At 34.7% G+C, this 21,704-nt stretch overlaps 1 protein-coding gene across 1 annotated transcript in view; it reads left to right on the top strand.

Annotated features, from left to right (window-relative positions):
- Positions 1-21,704, top strand: part of EVA1C (eva-1 homolog C) — an 82,582-nt gene that overhangs the window by 23,508 nt on the left and 37,370 nt on the right. Inside the window, 3 exon segments of the mRNA XM_051984970.1 lie at positions 9,146-9,342; positions 13,401-13,524; positions 18,805-18,957. Coding sequence (XP_051840930.1) covers positions 9,146-9,342; positions 13,401-13,524; positions 18,805-18,957 — 474 coding nt within the window.

Here is a 21,704-nt window from a genome sequence, read left to right as displayed (position 1 = left end):
AGACCAGTCTCAGTAAAGCATTATCAAGAGCAGTGTTTCAACACTTTATCAAAGGCAACCATTCAATTTCCTGCACTATTTTAACTGTTTATCATGTGTAATTTACTGGCAGTTGTTTTTTTAACTTTACACTGAGCATTGTATGCAAGGATGAAGGTATTTTAATAACACACATTTCAGTGGCACTTAAATGCCACTTGGCAGACTGGATAAAAATAGTGTTTGGGGTTTGTGTGTTTTTAAGGTTTTCACAATTGGCATTATTTATTGAGTTTTCATGGCTTTAACAAAATTAGAGCAGTTTTCTTATCTAATGGAATAGAGTATTTGTTGAGAAAGAGTACTTGGATACTGGATTTCAGGAATTTGTAGGATCAAAAAGTAACATGTAAGATGTCAGGGAATTCATCCAAATGAGCACATTATTTTCTTTGGAAAATAAAACTGTTTTAGTTTCAAAGGAAAATATTTCTAATTCCTAGTACCTTCAACCTGAACCACCTCACTGATCCTGGGATTACAGCCTATTCCCTGTCATGAAAATGAACTTTGTCTTTTGTGGGTTTTACAAGATAAAAGGAAAACAAATTACTTTTTTTAGGTGCTTTTGATCTAGGGTCAAGACTCCAAAAACTGCAAAACAGACTGATGTTTGTCTTTGGTCCATCCCTCTGTTTTCTGTAGGCACTTCTCATTTTGGGATTTCCCCAGCCAATGTCCTCTTCCATAAGTGTATATTTATGTTGTTTCTCAACAACTCAGAATCCAATGACACTTTTTTTCCCCCACTCAAGTAGTGCTCATGCTCTCAAGCTATATTTAAACCTACCTTTTATTCATTGTCAGTCCAAGATCTTCAAAATTTCAAGATTGTTGAAGATACAAACAATTAGTGTTTTTATTTTTGGATTATAAAAGATCCTAAAGGGAATCATCCGTATTCACTTTAACTGACTTTCTTAGAATCTGGCCCAGTATACCACCCTGATTGAAGTTTTATATAATTTTTTAAAATATTATTTTTTTTAGGTCATAGATATATATTAATTTTTAAAAACTTATTTCATATGAGTCAGGAGGGGAGAGAAAAACAGAACAAAAGAAAAAAAAACATGAGAAAGAAAAAAAAGTAAAAATAGTGTGCATTGATCCACATTCAGTCTCCATAGAACTCTATTTGGGTGCAGATTGTGTTTTTCATCCAAAGTTTATTGGGATTTCCTTGAATCACTGAATTGCTGGGAAAAAAAAATTCTATCATAGTTGTTGTTATGTACAGTGGTATTTTTTTTTTTTTTGGCTCTCCTTACTTCACTTAGCATCAGTTCATATCAATCTTTCCAGATTTTTCTAAAATTAGCTAAATTCTAAATTCATCATTTTTTTATAGAATAATAATTCCATTACTTTCATATACCATAACTTTTTCAGCCATTCTCTAATTGAGAATCTGATCATTTTCCAGTTCTTTGCCATCACAAAAAGAATTGCTACAAACATTTTTGCACATGTAGGTCCTTTTCTCCCTTTTAATGGCACTGCTGGGTATGCACTGTTTGATGGCTCTTTGGGCATAGTTCCAAATTGCTCTCCAGAATGGTTGGATCAATTCACAACTCCACCAACAATACATTAGAAACTTTGAGTAAAGGGATAGGCTATTTAAAAAAAGATTCTGTATAGTCATATAAGTGACTAGTTACTTACATTTTTGATACTGATAAAGTCCATAATTTTTCCCAGGTATTTTCTATTCTCCCTTCTTTTAGATAATCTCAGATTTTATTTCTACATGCCTTCATATTGCTTTTTTCCTAAGCATATGCCTGCACTGTAAGTACTTGGTCTAGTCTAGCTGCTCTTTCTGTCTTTATTCTCAAGCTGTCATTCATGTAGCAGTGTCATAGAGAGTTTTACCAATCTTTAAAATATTTCAGCTACTTGTCTTTCTATCAATAAATCTGATCTAGCTGGATTTCTTGCTAAGCTTATTATAAACTGGTTTCCCTCCAGGGATTTATTGATTTATTTTTGGCTTTGTAAAAAAAAAAAATTTTTTTTGGCTTTGTTAAGAAATGGTGATTGTCTGTGTCTGTCTCTTTTGTTCATTATCCATTTTCAAGTTTCATCAACTTGATAAAATAGATCATGTTGAAGTTTCCTCAGTTTCAAATTAAATATTATTTTTAATTTTTCCTTTAATGTGACATTGTTTCAGCTGCCCATGGACAACTCATTCAAAAATGTCTTTAATATTATCAGCCAATTGTTTTCTGTCAGAATAGAACCAACTGTATGTGTGTGTATGATTTTTTTTTGATATTTCATGTGCCTACTGATTTTTTTATATAAAGTATGTATGATAATAAACACAAGGCTACTCTATAGTCCATAAGTTTCTTTTGTTTCTTGAAGCTAAACCAGCTTTTCCAGCATACTTTTTGAGGTGCTCCCTTATGTCTATCTTTGCATTTATGTCACTAAGGACTCAAGTGTGTGTTAATTTAATTTGGAATATTTTATTGAGTTCTTCTAGAACTTCTCCACCTATTCAATCTATGGAATAGATTTTGGTTTATAAGTGAGGCAGCTAGGTGACACGGTAAATAGAGTGTTAGACTTGGACTCAGAAAAAGCTGAGTTCAGATATTGTCTTAGACATTTACTAGTTGTGTGATCCTGGACAAATTACTTGATCTTTTCATTGTCTATGAAATGGGGTGAATAATAGCAATGACTCCCAAGGGTTTCTCTGGAGGTCAAATGAAATATATTTGTAAAGTACTTGGCAAACTTTAAAGCATTATATAAGTGCTATTATTTCTACATTGTTGAAACTGTTAGAGCTTGTACTCAGCTGTCAAAATCTTTTAGAATTTGGGGTCCTCTACACAGTACATTGAGGAATTGACAGAGAGGGAGCACTTAACTAAACAAAACAATACATTTTCCTCCCATTTGCACAAATGAGACATGATAAACAGCTGGCAGAAAGGTTCCAGTTGGCCCTTTCTGTGAGCCTATGGAAAACAGATAAGGCAGTCTCAAAAGGCTTGTTATCCATCTCACCTAATCTATCTTTTAAAAAAATAAAAAGGTAAATTCCGAGCGACTGTTAGATGCTGCCAAAGCATTTCAATATAGTCCTTTTATGAAATTTCTAGCTTTGAGAAAAATCATGGACATATCTGCTTGTATACAATAGACATATTTACACAGATATTGCTGAGTTAAACATTTTCTGGAAATAATGAAACTTCAGGGACACATGAAAAAAAGATTTTTATCTAATACACCATGGATCTTCTGTTTAACAAGATTAAAAATCTGACTTATTTACTATCATGTACTTCTGTCTTCCTTAAAGCTGTAAATATATGATTACAAACAAACTATGAAATTGTACAAACTTGTACCTAAGAAATAAAGCATTCTTAACTGACCATACATGTATAGGATTTAAAGAAGATAATAACAAAATAATAAAGCTATTTATGTCACAAATGCTGTCACAAAACAAAGAGAAATTGAGTGATTTGCTTTCCTTGATATTGATAGCAATTTTTTAATGGGCAAAAATTGATTTTCTTTCTCCCACCACTGAAAGAAAAACAAAACCAATAAAACAAGTATGTATAGTAAAGAAAAACAAATTCTCACATTGGCCATGTCCAGAAATACATATCTTGTTTTGTACTTGCTTTGTTGTCTGTTTTCAAAGGACCACAGTTGGTCCTTTGAATCTATCATAGTTGCTTGTTTTTTACAGTATTGTTATGGTATTAATAGTTCTCTTTATTCTGCTAACTTCAAAATGCATCAGTTCCTATAAGTTTTTCAGGTTTCTTCTAAAACATCCCCTTCATTAATTCTTAAGGCACAATACTATTCCATTCCATTCATAAACTATAATTTGTTCAGTAGCATAATGTCTCCTCATCATTCCCCAATTGTTAAGCATTGGTTTCCAGTTTTTTGTTACTACAGACAAAGCCTCTGTAAATATATGTATTTTAAAATCTGTATGTATTCTTTTCTGTTTTCTTTGACTTCTTTTGGTGATAAAGGCATAGTAATGGTATTGTTTCCATTTGTGCCAGTGAGTTTTTCTGTGCCTCCCACTGCAATAGTTTTATTCTCCCCTAGGAGAAAAGATGAGCTATGTGGATATCTACACAATACCATATAAGGTGTAAAAGTGTAATTACAGAAGTGGCTATAAAATTCTATGGAAGGTCAGAGGAGGGGGAGTTGATTGTTTTCTAAGTGGTGAATTAAAGCCTGTTTTACAAAGAAAATAGCCTTTGAGCAAGTCCTTGAAATGCTGTGTAAATCTTAATCTATAATAATTTTACATTTTTAAAGGGTATATTTAATATCTTCCATACATTAAGATATCTTTCTGTTTGTTTGGCCAGTAACACAATAATCAATCATTATAGGTTGTGGAGGGGAGAGTGTATATGAGATAAATAATTTGGTTAGAAGTCATTTAATCCCTCCTCTTAGAACTGCAAAGGATTTCTAGAGGTTATCCATTCAAACCTCCTTATTTCACAAATGAGAAAACTTAGGTCCAAGAATTTAAACTATTTACAGAATTAGAGGTAATTTAGTCTAACATCCCTTATTTACATGTAGCAACCCTTGTACTTGCAGGTAGTGTCTATAGAGGAAGGCTGCAACTCTTAGGTTAGGTCCACTTCTAACATTATCTTTCAAGGTCCCCCCACCTATGTGCTTTCTATTATTAGCCAGTAGAGTTAGCTCTTAGCAAAGACATTTATTAAGATGGCATAAGAAGACCAATAGCTACAAAACATTCCCCTCTTAAATTTCTCACAAAAACTCTCTTCTCACAAAACTCTTTTAAGTTTCTCACAAATACTTGTAGCATCTATAAGAAGCATCTGCAGATTTAGAGTACACTGGTAATAAAGCCTACAAGTTTGAAAAATGTGACTGTGGCAACACACAGCTCTGGACCTACAGGACTCAAATATCTTTCTTTCCACGTGGACTCCTCATAAAAATTCCACTGAATACAAGCTTTCTACCGGACAGTGTTTTATACGTGCTCAGCTGGGCTCCCAGAGTCTGTTCCTCTTTGAAGCTTGACTTTGGAATGTCAGAGTTGGCTCTCTCTTGAGTTCTTACTTAGTTGGCTCACTCTTCTTCGAAGCTAGCTTTGAGTGACAACCTCCCTGGGTCTGTGTCTTGATGGAGATGTGTGTGTGTTTTGGGGGATTGCTGGCTTCTGCCTAAATTTCTGCAAACGGATGAATCTTCAACTTTCATCCCGAACTATCTCCTTCTGGGCAGGTAGCGCCATTACTGGATGCCATGGCAAATGAGGGAAAGCAAAGAGAAGCTTTCTCCTCTCCCTTCAGGCTGCACAGGTCTCCTCTACTGCCAGGTCTCATTCAGTCCTTCCCTAAACTGCCTAAAGGCTTAACTATTTAAAGTGTGCAGAGAGTTAATTTTCATTCCAGCCATTGGATTTTCTCTGCAGAGTCAATTAGAGAAAGGTGATTCCTGGGTTTTAATATGTTGTTACTGCATCAACACTCATACATCCTTTGATTATGAGGAGTGAGCTGAAGGTGGGGCAAGGTGAGAGGTAATCAAATGTCTCCTAACACACACATGAAGAACAGATACCCAGAGATAAAATGACTTGTCCCAAGGTTATACAGATAGTAAGTGGCTAAACCAGGATTCAAATCCAGGTCCTCTAATTCTAAATTTAACATTCGTTCTAGTATATTCTACTGTTTTGCCCTAAATCATCCAATTGTAAATGACAAAGCTGAAATTTCATGTCATCTTTATTCCACATCCAGAAGTCTTTCCACTGTGCTTCTCTGCCTTCTGATATTCTCTATATCCAGCCAATTAGGAACTGTGGTGGCCTTATAAAAATTAATCTTCAATCATCCTCAGAGAGGATGGAGGGATATCAGCTGCAGAACCAACTGTCATTATTCCAGAACAGTGTGGGTGCCAATGTTTTATACATAAACATAGTTGTGGGATACTCTGTATGATATGATTGCGCTCTTCCTCCTTCCCCTTCCACACTACTATTTGATGTGCAAAATATCTTGCTTTAAATATGATTTGGGGGTTAAGGCATTGTATCTCCCAGAAGATTACTATCCAAATACTAATCTGTTTCTTGGGTGTGATAGCATATTAAATCAGAACCATTTGAATAAGAATCAATTTTTCATTAAGTCATCATCAATAGTTCATCAGTAATAACAAAGAAATGAGAGGTTGTGGCAAAAGACAGAATAGGGAGTAGGAACAGGTCTGGTGACACTTTCCTTGACAAGTGAACTGAATACTGCTAAGGGCTTTAAAAATATTGTCATTTTACTATTATTCCCATTTTATAGATGAGGAAACTGAGGTAGAGATTAAATAATTTATCCAGGGTCACTACAGCTAGTAAGTGTCTGAAGTAAGATTTTAACTGAGATCTTCTAGACTCAGACCTGCCCTCTAACCACTATGTCACCTAGCTACCATATGAGAGCCTAAAGGCATAAATTCCTTGTAAAGGGTGGGGCAGGAAATAGAAGAAGATATAGATAGGAAAAGAGAAAGTGGAGAACATCCACTTGCCCATTTTGTCCAGTGCCATCTTCTTTGTACAAATTCTCAAAAATGAAGGAATGGAGCTCAAAGGCCTACCTTAAGTTGATTGCTTGTCTCTGGACACTTGCAACATGAAGAAGATAGTGTTTCCATGGTTAATTATTCTGAATTACTGGGAGACTTAAGTGTACTTTTCATGATGTTTGTTTCTGGTATAAATTATAATTCAAATATTCTTATGATTTCCTTTATTCTGAAAGTTTCCCAAAAGTGTGAGAAAAGAAGACTATGAGGGCTTGAGATTTGGGATCAAACATAGGACTTGTGTATCTAACATAGCACATCTATTAAAAGTTTCTGGTTAGGCAGAGTGGTTCCTCCAGAACAAAACCTTCCAATTATTTGGAAGTTTGAGTCAGGTTTAGAGAACCAATGGGCTCATTTGGAACCATTTTGCTACTCAATATAGGAAGGATTTGGAAGAAATCTTAGCTCCACCAAGAGAGGTCTCTTGTCCTTTTTCTTTAAGAAAGACTTCTCCTCCCTCTTAGAAGCCAACTGTTGACAAACTTATCTCCCACACACCTCATCAGAAAGTCCCTGGCTCTCTTCCCAGCTACCTCACTCTCTTGACCTCATTAGGTGTGAGAGAGAGGAAAGGGATTCACCCAGCTTGGATGAACCCTTTTGTCCTCATGAGAGATATTCCAGACCTCCTGTGGCTTTTCATTTTTCCTCAAAAGGGGGGGAAAGGCCTCCCATCATATTATCCTCGTAGTTTTTGAATGATGTTCATTCAGTCTCTAGTGCCAGATGCCAAATATCTTACATACCCTTAAAAGCTCTGAGGCACTAGCCTCTTTTTGTTGTTGTTCAAGTTATTAAACCCCATCACAATGGAGAAAATATTGGGAAGGTATGACTCTTCTGTTCTCCCCATTTCTATACTTTCCCACTATCTCTTTTTTAGAGACCTCAGCCCCAACAGGTCTTCTTTATGTGTAACTTTCCTGGTCTTTCATGACTCAATTGTCACAGGAACTGTTCTGTAATAAACATGTATCCTGTCCATACAAGAATGCATGGCACTAGCCAATGGACGACGATAAGAGAATTTGAGTATGACTCACTCAGGGCAGGCAGCTACGTGCCTAAGTGGCGTTTACACAGAAATCCTTGAGTTTGTGGGGGTGTTTCTTCCTGTAACAATAGGTACTTTAGAACCTTTGAGATAACTCTAGGTCTTGACTTAATCCTCACTTTTGAGAAAAATTTTTTACAAGTATTACTAGGCAGTAGAGAGTCAAGCTGCATACATTTTTTGAAAGTTTATAGCTTCCTAGTAACATAGGACCCCAGACTCTAAGGAATGATTTTATTCATAATTTCCCATCACAGTAGGCTTAATTTTATGAATATTCTCCTCAAATCATTAGCCAAGATGACTCTGTTGCTATTCACAATGAAAAGTAAGCTTTTGTCTGTTGAAAATAATGATAAATGGGACACCTAGATGGTGCAACAGATACAGCACCAGCTCTGGAGTCAGGAGGACCTGAGTTCAAATCCACCTTCAGACACTTAACTCTTACTAGCTGTGTGACTCTGGGAAAGTCACTTCACCCCAATTGCTTCAGTAAAATAATAATAATAAGAGATCACATTTATATATTGTATTAAAGTTTACAAAGCACTTGACATCATTTCATTTGAGCCTCACAACAGTATCCTATGAAGTAGGTATTATTATTCCCATTTTACAGATGAAAAAAGTGAGAAAGGTAAATGATTTACTCCTGCTCACAAACCAGAAATGATCTGAGGTGGAATTTAAACCCAAATGCCCTTGACTACAAGTCTAATTCTCTACAGCCAGGGTTTCTTAACTTTTCTTGTATGCCATGGATCCTTTCTCAGAATGATTTTAGAAGTATAAAATAAAATACACAGGATTATAAAGGAAGCCAATTATAATAATAGCTAATATTTATATCGTACTTATTGTGTGCCAGATTATGTACTAAGTGCTTCACAAATATGATCTCTTTTGGTCCTCACAACAGTCGATAGGTGCTATTTTACACATTTTGCAGTTGAGAAAACTGAAGCAAAAAGGTTGAAGTGCCTTTCCCAGGGTCACACAGCTAGTAAATATCTAGACCAAATTGGAATTCAGGTTTCTCTGACTGGATTCCAGGTCCAATGTTCTCTATCTACTGTGACAGCTAGCTTCTCTCAATTATATTAAAAAACAGTTATCAAAATATTTAAAAAAATTTAAATTTAAAATCAATCTTATTTTATTTATTATTATATTATTCATTAATAATTTTAAATTTATTTTAAATAAAATTTATTTAATTTGTTATTAAATGAATTTAATTTAAAATAAATATAAAATAAATTTTTAAAATATAAGATTTTTAAAAAGCAAGTTAATGTCTTCTAGAGCAAGAACCCTTGAGATTCCATTGTGCCTCTTATTTTCCTAATATTTGAAGAAATTATATTCCTGTATCATTAACTATTAACTATTTTCTAGGTTATCTAACCAAACTTCTACAAAACCACACCGTGTATGCTTGTGATGGTAACCGGTTGAATCTTCAGTGTCCTCGACATTCTACAATTAGTGTCCAGTCAGCATTTTATGGTCAAGATTATCAAATGTGTAATTCACAGCAGCCTGCAACCATGATGCAAGACCATTTAACCTGTATGGCACCCACAGCTCTGCAGGTATTACACTTTGTAGATTTTTTTTCTGAATGCTAGCATGATGTTTAAAATACATACAGATGTGCATGAATATACATCAGATACATATGCAATACAAAATTCATATGTACCTCACTTTAGAGCAAACCTGATCCATAAGAATCTAGACTTGTACAAATGACCAATTCATAGTTGGGCATGAAAAGATCATTTGTTTTACAAAGAAATTTATAGCAGAATGCTTTCTATCAAAATCTTTCTAAGAATAAGTTAAATATTATTCAAATTACAAAAATTCAGTTTAATTTGCTCAAACTTCTACTGTATAACATGAGGTACAACTAGATTAAGTTTCAATTTTACAGTCCATGGACTGTATAAGAACTTTGATAGGAAAGAAACATTAATAATACTTTTGGATAAACAATACATATATCTTGTTAGGCAAACACATAAGGCCTAGGGAAGTAAACTGCATTTGTTCAAAGTCATACAAGGAGTAAGAAATCCAGGTCCTTTGACTTGACTTTAGATAAAAAAAAAATTTCCTGAAGTATCCTTTTATATAGTATGTCTGGATTGTACTAGAGAACAAACAGGAAAATAGATTAGCCATTGGAAGCCTTTGGTTTAAAAAAAAATGCTCCTATCCTATTTAAGGGCAGGGGAGAAGAACAGATATGAATAATAATAATAAAACAATTAAAATAACTAACATTTAGAGAGTGCTTTAAGTTTTACAAAGCACTTTATATACATTAACTTATTTGATCCTCACAACAATCCAGGGAAATAGGTGCTCTTATTATTCCCATTTTATTGATGAGAAAACTGAGGTTCAAAGAGGCTATATCACTTGCCCATGTTTAGGCAGCACATGAACATCAGAGGCAGGATTGAACCCTTCTTTTTTCTCTTTCCATTACCTTGTACAGTGTTGGACTTGATTTCAAAAAGATCTGAGTTCAAATTTGCTCTTACTAGCTGTGTGACTCTAGACTATTTCAGTTTTTTCAGTTTTAAAATGGAGGTAATAATAACATCTATCTGAGAGGGTTGTTGAGGATCAAATGGAGTAATATATGTAAACTTGCAGGGGTCCTCAAACTTTTTAAATAGGGGGCCAGTTCACTGTCCCTCAAACTGTTGGAGGGCCGGATTATAGTAAAAACAAAAACTTTGTTTTGTGGGCCTTTAAATAAACTTCATAACCTTGGGTGAGGGAGATAATCATCCTCAGTTGCTGCATCTGGCCCGCGGGCCATAGTTTGAGGACCCCTGATATTGTAAAGTCTTAACTTGGTGTAGTGCTTTACTCGTAGTTAAGTGCATAATAATTACTTCCTAGTACCTTCGTTCTTTCCTTCCTCCTCTTCCTCCTTCTTTCCCTCCCTCCCTTCCTTCCTTCCCTCTTTTCCCCCTTCCTCCCTTCCCCACTTCATTCCTTCCCTCATTCCTCCCTTCCTTCTTTCTTTCCTTCCTTCCTTCCTCCTTCCTTCCTCCCTTCCTTCCTTCCTCCCTCCCTCCCTCCCTTCCTCCCTCCCTTCCTTTCTTCCTTCCTTCCTCCCTTCCTTCCCTCTTTCCTTCTTCCCTCCCTCCTTCCTCCCTCCCTCCCTCCCTTCCTTCCTTCTTTCCTTTCTTTCTTCCTTCCTTCCTTCCTTCCTTCCTTTCTTCCTTCCTTCCTTCCTTCCTTCTTTCCTTCCTAAAATATTCCTCTGAAATCACATCTAACATGAGAAACCTATGCAATTTCCCCTCCACTCTTCCTTTTGGATTACATTGAGTGACTAAAATTAGTATGTCTGAAATTAATTTCTAGACTTTTCTACTGGAGCTTAGTGATGTCAAACACTCAGAGAATACTCCTGAATATAAATATAACCAGATTAAAATATAATTGGAAAATATTTAACAAAACAAATTAAAATACAATAAATCATTGATAATTTTGCATTTTAAAAATTGTCAATATATGGCCCTCAGAGGTCTTTAAGTATATTTCTTCTTGCTTCCTTTTCTCAACTATGTATTTTGAAAGTAGCATGATTTGTGGTCTATTCTATTATTCTCCTCTGTCACTATAGTTCCTGGCATAGCAAATCCTGGCGCTTAGTCAGTCTACTGTCTTCCTTGGTCCAAACAGAAATTTTATGGGAAACTCCAAAACCTGAAAATTTCACCTCTTTCAAAGTCTTGTGTTTGGTATAGTACAATAATTCTTTATAATTCTATAGTACAGGCAATTAATTGCCTATCCTTCTTGTACAGACCATTGACCGGGAATAATAAAAAAATAATTATCAGAATATTCTTTGATGTTAACATCTCAAAATTCAGTCATCTTGTTTTAGAGACAAATGGTTATTTTGGTGCCTTTTAATTTGACTTTGGTAGCTTGAGGCTAGGCTGAATGTCACCACAGAAGATAGATCCAAGTATTCCCACAGAAATGATAACAATCCTTGTAGTGCATGAGTGAATATCAACAGGAAATCCCTACTTTATTTATTAGACAAGAAAGACTGTAATGTACTTTCAATAGAGTCTTTTCTGAAAGTACAGCTTGCTTCTCCTCTAGTATTATCTAAAGGCCTGGATAATTTAACAATGACCCTAAGGCCATGTGAAAGTACAGATATTATCAGGGGACAAAAATTGCAATCTCATGAAATTTTGTAATTTCCTGAGTCAGGTTCTTGACTTAGCTTGGATCTTGCTTTATAGCTGATGTGTAAAATGATATTGTTTGATGTGGACAAACAGGCCCACAGAGACATTTAGTCCATTATAATGAGAAAAGGAAAATAGAAAAAGAAAGACTTGAAAATATTTGCTAATTTCATTCTGACATTCAGCCAAAGGAATACTAGAAGGCATGAACAGAATTCTTAAGAGACTAATTTTATAGCAAAGTCCTTTTACTGGATCAAGTCAAAGTTGCATGTACTTATTTATTACATTTTATAACTAGATATTGGAATACTGCTGTAAAAGAACCTTATTTGGGACAAATAGCCTTTGATGTGCATTTGCAAAATAGATTCATTAAGATACATGTAAACTGATTATAAGAAAGAGGGACACACAGACAAGCATGATGGAAAGCTGCTAAACCAAATTTTGGAGAGAGATTTGAAGAGTATTATACTGGAAATGTGAAAATTATACCACAAAAGAAATGTGTCCCAAAGATTTTTTGTTTTAAATTTTGGAAGAGAAAATCAATATCACATATAACTTTGTGGTCTTGTTTAATAAATATAGAAGACAAAAGTAGAATTTGGAATTCTAAATGTCTACAGATGGTGAAACTCTTCTTTCTTTCCATCTTATTGTGAAGGGATCATACCAAAGATAAGGAATTAACTGTGAAACATTAACCAGATCACGTAACCTTTTAAAAACATATTTGCCTTATTTATGAGCTGAAAAGAGTTGAAAATTATAATTGCTAAAGTTCCTTCTAACCAGAGGTTTGCTGAAGTCAGTTCATACCAGTTTGAGATCCAGGAGTTCAATTTTCAGAGTGAACATTTACACTCAAAATTGGCAAACATCACTCCTAAGGCCTTGACTTATTTTGTGACTGTCTAGACTTTCGAAAATGATGAAGAAAATCTTGAGGTTTTGTAGATTAAACTTAAAAGTATGATATACATGCAAACATACATACATGCATATACATACACACCCATATGCAAAGACCATTTATTAAACATTTATCAGCAAGCTCCTGCTCCTAGCTGGAACTTTTTCTGATTTTGCTCGTTCTCTAGTACTTGTTTAGCCCTTGACCTTTATTTTAGGATTACTAGTAAAGATGTAATAAATAGAACTTGATGGGTGTGGTTTTCTGACCTGGGTTTGCCAATATTTCACTAGGTATTTTCCCTTTACTTAAGCAGTAGGAGATAGAGAGCCAGCCTGATTACCCACAATCACCACCAAAAGCCAACCATTGTTTTGCAGTGCAACAAAATGTTTCCTTTCCTTCTCGGAATACAATTGCGGCTCAGATTTTAGCTGGGTAACAGATTTGTATATTTTTCAAGGCTATCCCTTTTTACTTATTATTTTAGAAAGTACTGGATGAGTGCCAGAACCAGAGAGCCTGCCAACTTCTTGTCAATAGTCGTGTTTTTGGACCTGACCTGTGTCCAGGAACTACTAAATACCTCTTGGTCTCCTTTAAATGCAAACCTAGTAAGTAACTTTTTTGTGGGCATATATTTGAGGGTCTTATGACTTGTTATGGTTATTTGTTTTATTCAAGTTCATGAGGAGAATTCTGTAATTCCCAATATAAGTGACTTTAAAAAATACTCTTTTTATATAACTTTATGAACGTATCTAAATCAAGACAAGGTATGGGTATGGTGTGTAACTGCCTAGAGTGCTGAAAGGTGCAATGATGAACATTTGAAAAATATAATATTGTAACTTCTACTGTATATGTTAAATGTCAGAAAGTTCTGATCTCTATGACATATAGTTACTATTTTTGTGATGTCAAATTATGTGCATTGTAGTGAATGGCCACATCCTCTATGGGGAGAGTGACCCAAAGAAGCACACAATTTTTCAAAATCATAGTCATAGTACAGAAATCCCTTGTCTTAACTCTGTCTCTGTCTGGTTGTATATTGCTGTTTCAGTTTGGACATGTGAGGTTCTACAATTAATGCTTCCTCCTACTCTAAAAATCATTGGAAAAACGTTCTCTGATGTTCTTTAAATAATAGAATGTTACATGATTATGTTACTTTGTTTTAATTTTATGCTATGTTCTTATCGAAGTAACTCATTTGTTACTTTTAATAAACTGAAGTAATTTTTACTGTATTTCAACATATTCATGATATTATCAATGGTAGTACTCCTTCCATTGATACAGATGCACTGCCTTTTTAATCTCGTCATTTGTTTGGGCATATTTTCCCATAAATCTTTCACAGAAGAGTTATGTAACAGACTAAAGATTTTCTATACTTCTTTGAATGATTCATAGATATCACTTTAAGATGCTGGCTGTCCAAATGTTAATTTTCACTCATTTCAGCTCACCTACATTATAGATGTTTTTCTTTATTGGGCTTTTAGCATTCAAATCATTACTGATAATATGTTGCAACTTATTTATTCCCACTGTATGTAGTGAATGTGTTTTCTTTGTTTCAGTCTTGGATAGCCAAAGATCAAAGTAATATCACTAAATATACATATGTGCATATATATATATATATATTACAAGCAATTTTAAAAGCTTATCTGATTCTAGAAATTTTGATGAAAATTAAATAAAAGAAACCATTGTCAAGTTATTTGGATGGATTTTGTCATTATTTAAATTTTTTTATTTTTATTTTTTTATTATTTTTTTTTATAGTAGCTCGAAAGAAACATGAAATAGGCAAATTTAGAAACAGTTCCATCCCAAATATTCATGCAGACTATTTGTGCCCAAACTGTAGTAAAGCCTTCCTAGCTCATATCAACCATAGTTGAAGACACTATACATTGACTCCAACATTTTGTCATTTTGGTCCTCTTTGGGTAAGAAAGACAACAACCATTTTGGACCACCTTTGACTTGGAAAAGGCATTTACATTTCTTTTTATACCCTCCTATTTGGAAGAATGTTATATTTGGTGTGCCTATCGGTGCCTTTTATTTGCTTTACTGTTGCCTTTTGAAAACAGGCTAAACTTTGATATTATTTATGAGACATACAGCACTGTTTTGGTTTTAGTTCTTCAGATTAAAAAAAAAAAGTACCAGGTCCCAACTCTGGGCTCACATCGATCTTATTCAGTCCTTAAAAATCCTGACCCCAGAGAGACGGAATTCAAGCTTTTTCTCACCTTATGTGGCTCATTATGCCCCTACCTCAGAGTCCTGGGGAAATTCTTTTAAGTGAAATCCAGATATGACATGTCTAGGATATCCCAAAATTCCTTCTATAAAAGTTTCTCAATGTATAAAGTAATGAATGTTAAGTATGTGACTGCTATTTATTGCTTCCATCACCACCAAAAAAAAATAATTAAAACATAAAAGACCTTTAAGATCCTCTATACATCTTTAGTATTTTGCACAATTCCAGAAACTTAGTAAGTACGTAATGATGGTTGACAAATACTTTAAAACGTGAACCAATAGCCCACCACTTCTATTAAACTCTCCTAGAAGACAGAAAAGACTCAGTGAGACAGCTGACCAAATTTCACTTTTATTTCAGCCTACACCGTCTGAGCAACAATTAACATCCAAATCTTCAGACCAGCTCAATCATGGCTTGTGCTTTCAGGTGCCAGGATGATGCCATCAGTAGCAGTACATTTCTGATAATTCTTAAATTCGCAGAGTGGTTATTAGGACTGGAAATATTTAAGTCTCAGGATCACTATTTAGACTGGCTATGTAATAAAGAGAGAGCTATACCTGGTAACTGAGAATTGGAAACTTTACAGATTTGCAGAATGGGTTATCCCAGGCAGGATGACTATTTTCAGGTTCTCATATTACCTTTTGGTAATATTCCTGATATTATAGATTACAAATCCCCACTGTTCAGCCAGTAGGCACATTAGCTCTTAGAATAGCAGTAGCTATACAATATTTAACTAATAAATCTAAGGTCCACTTTCCTAATACATAACAACATCCTTGGGAAAAGTGAATTCAAATTCAGAGTACAGTAGCGGTAAAACAAACAAGTAGGGAACAGTGTGATTAAGATTGCTCACGCTTCTGATAGTGCCAGACTTTGAAGTTCTTTTTCTGTTGTGGAAGCTTACAGAGCTCCTAACCCCCAATTGTCAGGCTAGCCCTTTCTTGAGTCTATATCTGGTATTCTTTGCTGACAGAGATGACACTCTTTGAAATTGTTTTCATGCTTGTGACTTTCTCTCTGAATTTGTATATGCCTGAAATATGTGTCTTTGCTTCCTCAATTGTGTCTCAGAGTCTCCTGTTAAAGTGATGCTCTAACTTTTACATGGAATAATAGCTTCTAGGTAAATAGAGACTAGATAGAGGCAATGTGGGTAGAAACTCAGCTTCTTACCTCATTACTTTCTGGTAGGAAGTAGAATCCTCTTCTACAATAATCTCAGACTGATAAATAACCTGTCAGTTAAGGATGTCTAGTGGGCCATGGGCATTTTTTTGGTTGGCCATTGGGGTCACACACTTTGTAAAGGGATCATTAAGTATTTTTTTTTATTATAGCTTTTTATTTACAAGATATATGCATGGGTAATTTTTCAGCATTGACAATTGCCAAACCTTTTGTTCCAATTTTTCCCTTCCTTCCCCCCATGTTCTCCCCCAGATGGCAGGTTGACCAATACATGTTAAATATGTTAAAGTATATGTTAGATACAATATATGCATATATGTCCATACAGTTATTTTTCTGTATTAAAAGAATCGGGCTTTGAAATAGTGTACAATTAACCTGTGAAGGAAATCAAAAATGCAGGTGGACAAAAATAGAGGGATTGGGAATTCTTTGTAGTGGTTCCTACTCATTTCCCAGAGTTCTTTCGCTGGGTGTAGCTGGTTCAATTCATTACTGCTCTATTGGAACTGATTTGGTTCATCTCATTGTTGAAAGGGTCACGTTCTTCAGAAATGATCATCATATAGTATTGTTGTTGAAGTATATAATGATCTCCTGGTCCTGCTCATTTCACTCAGCATTAGTTCATGTTAGTCTCTCCAGGCCTTTCTGAAATCATCCTGCTGGTCATTTCTTACAGAACAATAATATTCCATAACATTCATATACCACAATTTATCCAGCCATTCTCCAATTGATGGGCATCCACTCAGTTTCCAGTTCTGGCCACTACAAAGAGGGCTGCCACAAACATTCTTGCACATACAGGTCCCTTTCCTTCTTTAGTATCTCTTTGGGATATAAGCCCAGTAGTAACACTGCTGGATCAAAGGATATGCACAGTTTGATAACTTTTTGAGCATAGTTCCAAATCGCTCTCCAGAATGGCTAGATGTATTCACAATTCCACCAACAATGTATCAGGGGACCATTAAATATTAACACTTTGTATTATACATTAACATTTCTTAATCCTTAGTTATATTAATGGACTAGAGAGAAACTGAATGCCTTTTTATATTTATATATTTTATATATATTTATATTTACATATTTATATAATTTTATAATTATAATGTATATTAGAGAAACTTTATTGAAAGAATGAATGAGAAAGCATGCATTAAATACTTGCTATATACAAAATATTATGCTGAATATTGCTTTTTTTTCTTTTCTCGACATGGCTAATATGGAAATATATTCTGCATGATTTCACAAAATTGATTCTATATTGCTTGCTTCTTCAAAAGGTGGAGGAGGAACTGGAAGAAAGAAGAAAATTAGGAACTTAAATTTTTAAAAAATTAATGTTAAAAATAAATATGTTTATATCTATCAGTGTATATAGCGATGTATATATTCTATATACATATATGTATACACCTACTGTGTATGTCTTTATATATACACATACACATATGTATACATATATACACATACATACACACACACACACACACACACTCCTTTACATGCATGCATGTAAAGCAAACCAGTCCCTGATTTATTTCTTTTGGCAAGGCAATCAGGTTAAGTTACTTCCTCAGGGTCACACAACTTGTGTCAGGGTCTGACTTTGGATTTGAACTTCCGTCCTCCTGACTTCAGGACTGTGCTCTATCCATTTTGCCACCTCATTGCCCCAACCAGTTCCTGATTTTAAGGTGATCATTTCCTAATAGAAGGCAGAAAATGTAGTAGTATTCGATATCAAGTCAGATTTTAAAATGCACCATTTTATAGACACCCACCTTTAAAGCAGGTGATGATGCATCTCTTTTCATGTCATTTCCACTGATAACATCATCCGTTTCTAACTTTGAATTATTTAACAGTACCAAGTACTTTGGTGATTAGAATTTTGTTTTCTGGATTTTCTGGTAGCTATGGTGACTGAGCAGGCAGGTGCTGCAATATCTGCAGAAACAGTTGCTATATCACGTTGTTAGAATGAAATGAGGGAGAATCAGGGGGAAGATGCATACAATTCAGTTTCTTGCATACAATAGGCATGAAATAAATGCCTTTTGATTGATTTATTAGATTCTCTAGGAAGGATTTATGTATGAACATGGACAAAATTTGGACAGGATGAGAAGCCTTGGATCAGCTGTGCTCTTCACCAGTGGAAGATCTAACTTTATCAATCAGATTACAGATCCATTGAAAGAGTTTCCTTTTACAATACCTCCTGTAGACATTGTGACAGTATAACAGAAAAAAAAGGATAAAAGGTGCTAAGAATCAAGTTTTTCATTCATTCTTTGAGTAGCAGGAGTGAAAACTGGTAGGAACTTATAAAGGCAGCCAAAAAAGCCACTTCTTATGGTACTACCTCATTTTGTTTTGGTTTCAGATGAATTCAAGACTAAAACTGTCTGTGAAAACGAAGAGCTAAAACTTCACTGCCACGAGACAAAGTTTCTCAACATTTATTCTGCAACCTATGGTAGAACAGCAGCTGAAAAGGACATCTGCTCTTTTGAAAAAGATTATCTTCCTCAATTTGGTAAGTATTGCTATAATTATAACACTTTGTCAAAATGGATTAAGAACTGAGGTAAAAATATCTCCCCCTTCCCCAAAATACAGATTATATGTAATCATTGGAAATCAACTTTATATTAAGTTTATAAGTACATGGAAAAATAGATAAAATTAAACAGAAAACAGATATGATAGTTCCATTTTCTGTATATGGTCCCACAGTTTGTTAAAGTATCCTCTTGTGTTAAAAACTCAAAGTTGGGTGTCAAAAAACCTGTCTTCTATTTCAGTTTCAATCAGATATTTTTATTAAAGATGTTATTGGGAATTTATTTTGTAATTTGGGGCTGAAGTCTACTCAGGATTTCAGATTTTTAGCTTTTCTCTCCAAAAAGCACCCAGTCTTTATTTAGGAATAGTGGGTATGAGGAGGCACCATGTTATATTGAAGCAAGTCAGTGGCTTTGAAATAAATGATCTGTATTCAAATTCCATTGTGTTTTTCTCCAACTCCCAAGTTACCTGTATGACCTTGGCAAGTCATTTCACATCTTTGCTTCTTTATTTTTTCATCTGTTAAATGAGGAAAGTGAATTAAATGGTTTCTGAGATCTCTCCCCACTCTGGATCTATTAACCTAGCCTGAGAAAAGTGTTGTTGTTCCTCCTTCATTTTTGAAGAGGACCAATGACCAATGTCTTGATTTTCAAGTTAGTTGAATTTAACTAAAGGTGGGTAGTGCAAAGTCATCAGCCCCTTTCTTTTCTCCCAAGTCATTTGGAGTCCAGCAGCAAGACATAGATAGATTGACAGGTCATGACCTCAGATGCAGTGAGAGACCTTTAAGCCTTTAAGCTAAGAAAAGTACATTATTAAGTAGGAATATATTCTTCTGTTAGTTGAGAATAGGGAATATATGCAGACTGGATGTAAATCAGCATATATTGTGTTCACTTTTTTTTCTCTTTTTCTTGGTTTTTTTTTTTTCTCTTGTGGTTTTTCCTTTTTATTCTGATTTTCTTCTGTCAACATGATTCATAAGGAAATATGTAAAAAAAATGAATGTACATGTATAACAAAAAATGTTGTTTTTTTACATGTAATTGGGAAAAATATTTTTTTTAAAAAAGAAGAGAGAATAGGGAATGTAGACATTTGAAATTCTGTAGCCTAACAGAACCTGAGGAAATCCAGGAGATCAGATCAATGGATGAGCACTGGGAAATTTCTGAGAGAAAGACATTAGGACAAATGCTTTTGAATCAGAAAGGTGTAGAATCCTGACAAGTCCTTTTATTAAAACAGTTCTGTGAAAACGGATTAAAAACCAATTCTGATAAACCATACAGAAGTAAGCTTTAGCATCTCATAGATATACCTTTAAAATGAGCCATTATTTCAGATATCAAAGGAAAACAATTTCACTCTTTTTCCATCAAACTGACTGCAACTTGGAACAGGAATATCTTGTATTTTTGCAGTCCTAAGAACGCCAGAAAGAGGTGTGACTGTTGAGAATTCAAGAAGACACAATAAGCCCAAAGCAATGAGACTGAATGAGACATTTATGGGAAAATTGAAAACATTTTTTTGCTGCTCTTCCCCAGTTCCATGGTCAGTTGAATTTATACAAATCATTAATAAGAGTCAGCCAAAAAGTGTTGGACATTTTAAATATTATATAATTTTATTAGGTCAACTTTCAGCTAGAAAATCATAGCTGACATTCATGCCTTTAAGTTAGCAAAGCACTTATGTCCATTATGTTATTTACCCTCATAATAACTCTTGTGAAGTAGATATTCATTTTTATTCATACACATGCATATATTCTTATACACATTTTTCTGGTAAGGAAACTAAGGCTCAGTGACTTGCCAGCATCCATAGAACTATCATGTATGGGTTTCAAACTCTGGTCCCTCCTGATTCCAACCCCACCATTCCCCACTACACTTCCCATTTTTATTGTGGTTGTTGCTGTTCAATTGTGTCCAATACTTCATTACTCTATTTGGGGTTTTCTTGGCAAAGAAACTGCCATTTCCTTCTCTAGTTCATTTTACTGATGAGGAAACCAAAGGAAACAGGGTTAAGTGACTTACTCAGGATCACCCAGTTAGTAAGTGTCTAAGGCCACATTTGAATTCATGAAGATGAGTTTCCTGATTTCAAGCCCAGCACTTCCCCTCCCCCCACCAGTTAAACCTCTAATAAATTTTGTTTTTTGGGAAAAAGGAACCTCAATGAAAAGTACTATACAAATATAAGTTATTTGGGGGGAGGGGTGGGCAAGAGAGACAGCACAATATAAGAGACATAAATGGAAGAATGAAAAGAGGACTGAACTTGGAGTTAAGACATATTGGTCCTGGTTCTTACAGCTTCTAACTAGTTGTGGGATTTGGGAAATTTTATTTAATTCCACAAGGCCACACACAGTTAGACACAACATATGCCATACATTCTCCAGGCATCATGTTTTATGATTCTGCAAGAAGGGAATAAATATAATGGGTGGGAGGAGTCCTTTATAACAGGTTCCCCTAAGTAAGACAGAGATGACAGAAACCAGGAAAATACAGTGGTCTTGATGGAGTGTAGCTTTTAGGGGAAATGTCATAATAACCGTCGGATCCCCTAATCTTAAGAATACTATAATCCAACAAACATTGCTGACTGTCAAATAATCTTTTGTTCAGTGATAACAAATTTCCTGAGACAATAATGAATAGGCCACCCCTAAAACTTACCTGTAAGCCATAAAAT

Source organism: Antechinus flavipes, chromosome 3, assembly GCF_016432865.1.
Source record: "Antechinus flavipes isolate AdamAnt ecotype Samford, QLD, Australia chromosome 3, AdamAnt_v2, whole genome shotgun sequence".
NCBI classification, from domain to species: domain Eukaryota; kingdom Metazoa; phylum Chordata; class Mammalia; order Dasyuromorphia; family Dasyuridae; genus Antechinus; species Antechinus flavipes.
The sequence above is the reverse complement of the archived record's forward strand: the minus strand, read 5'-3'. Positions and strand labels throughout refer to the sequence as shown.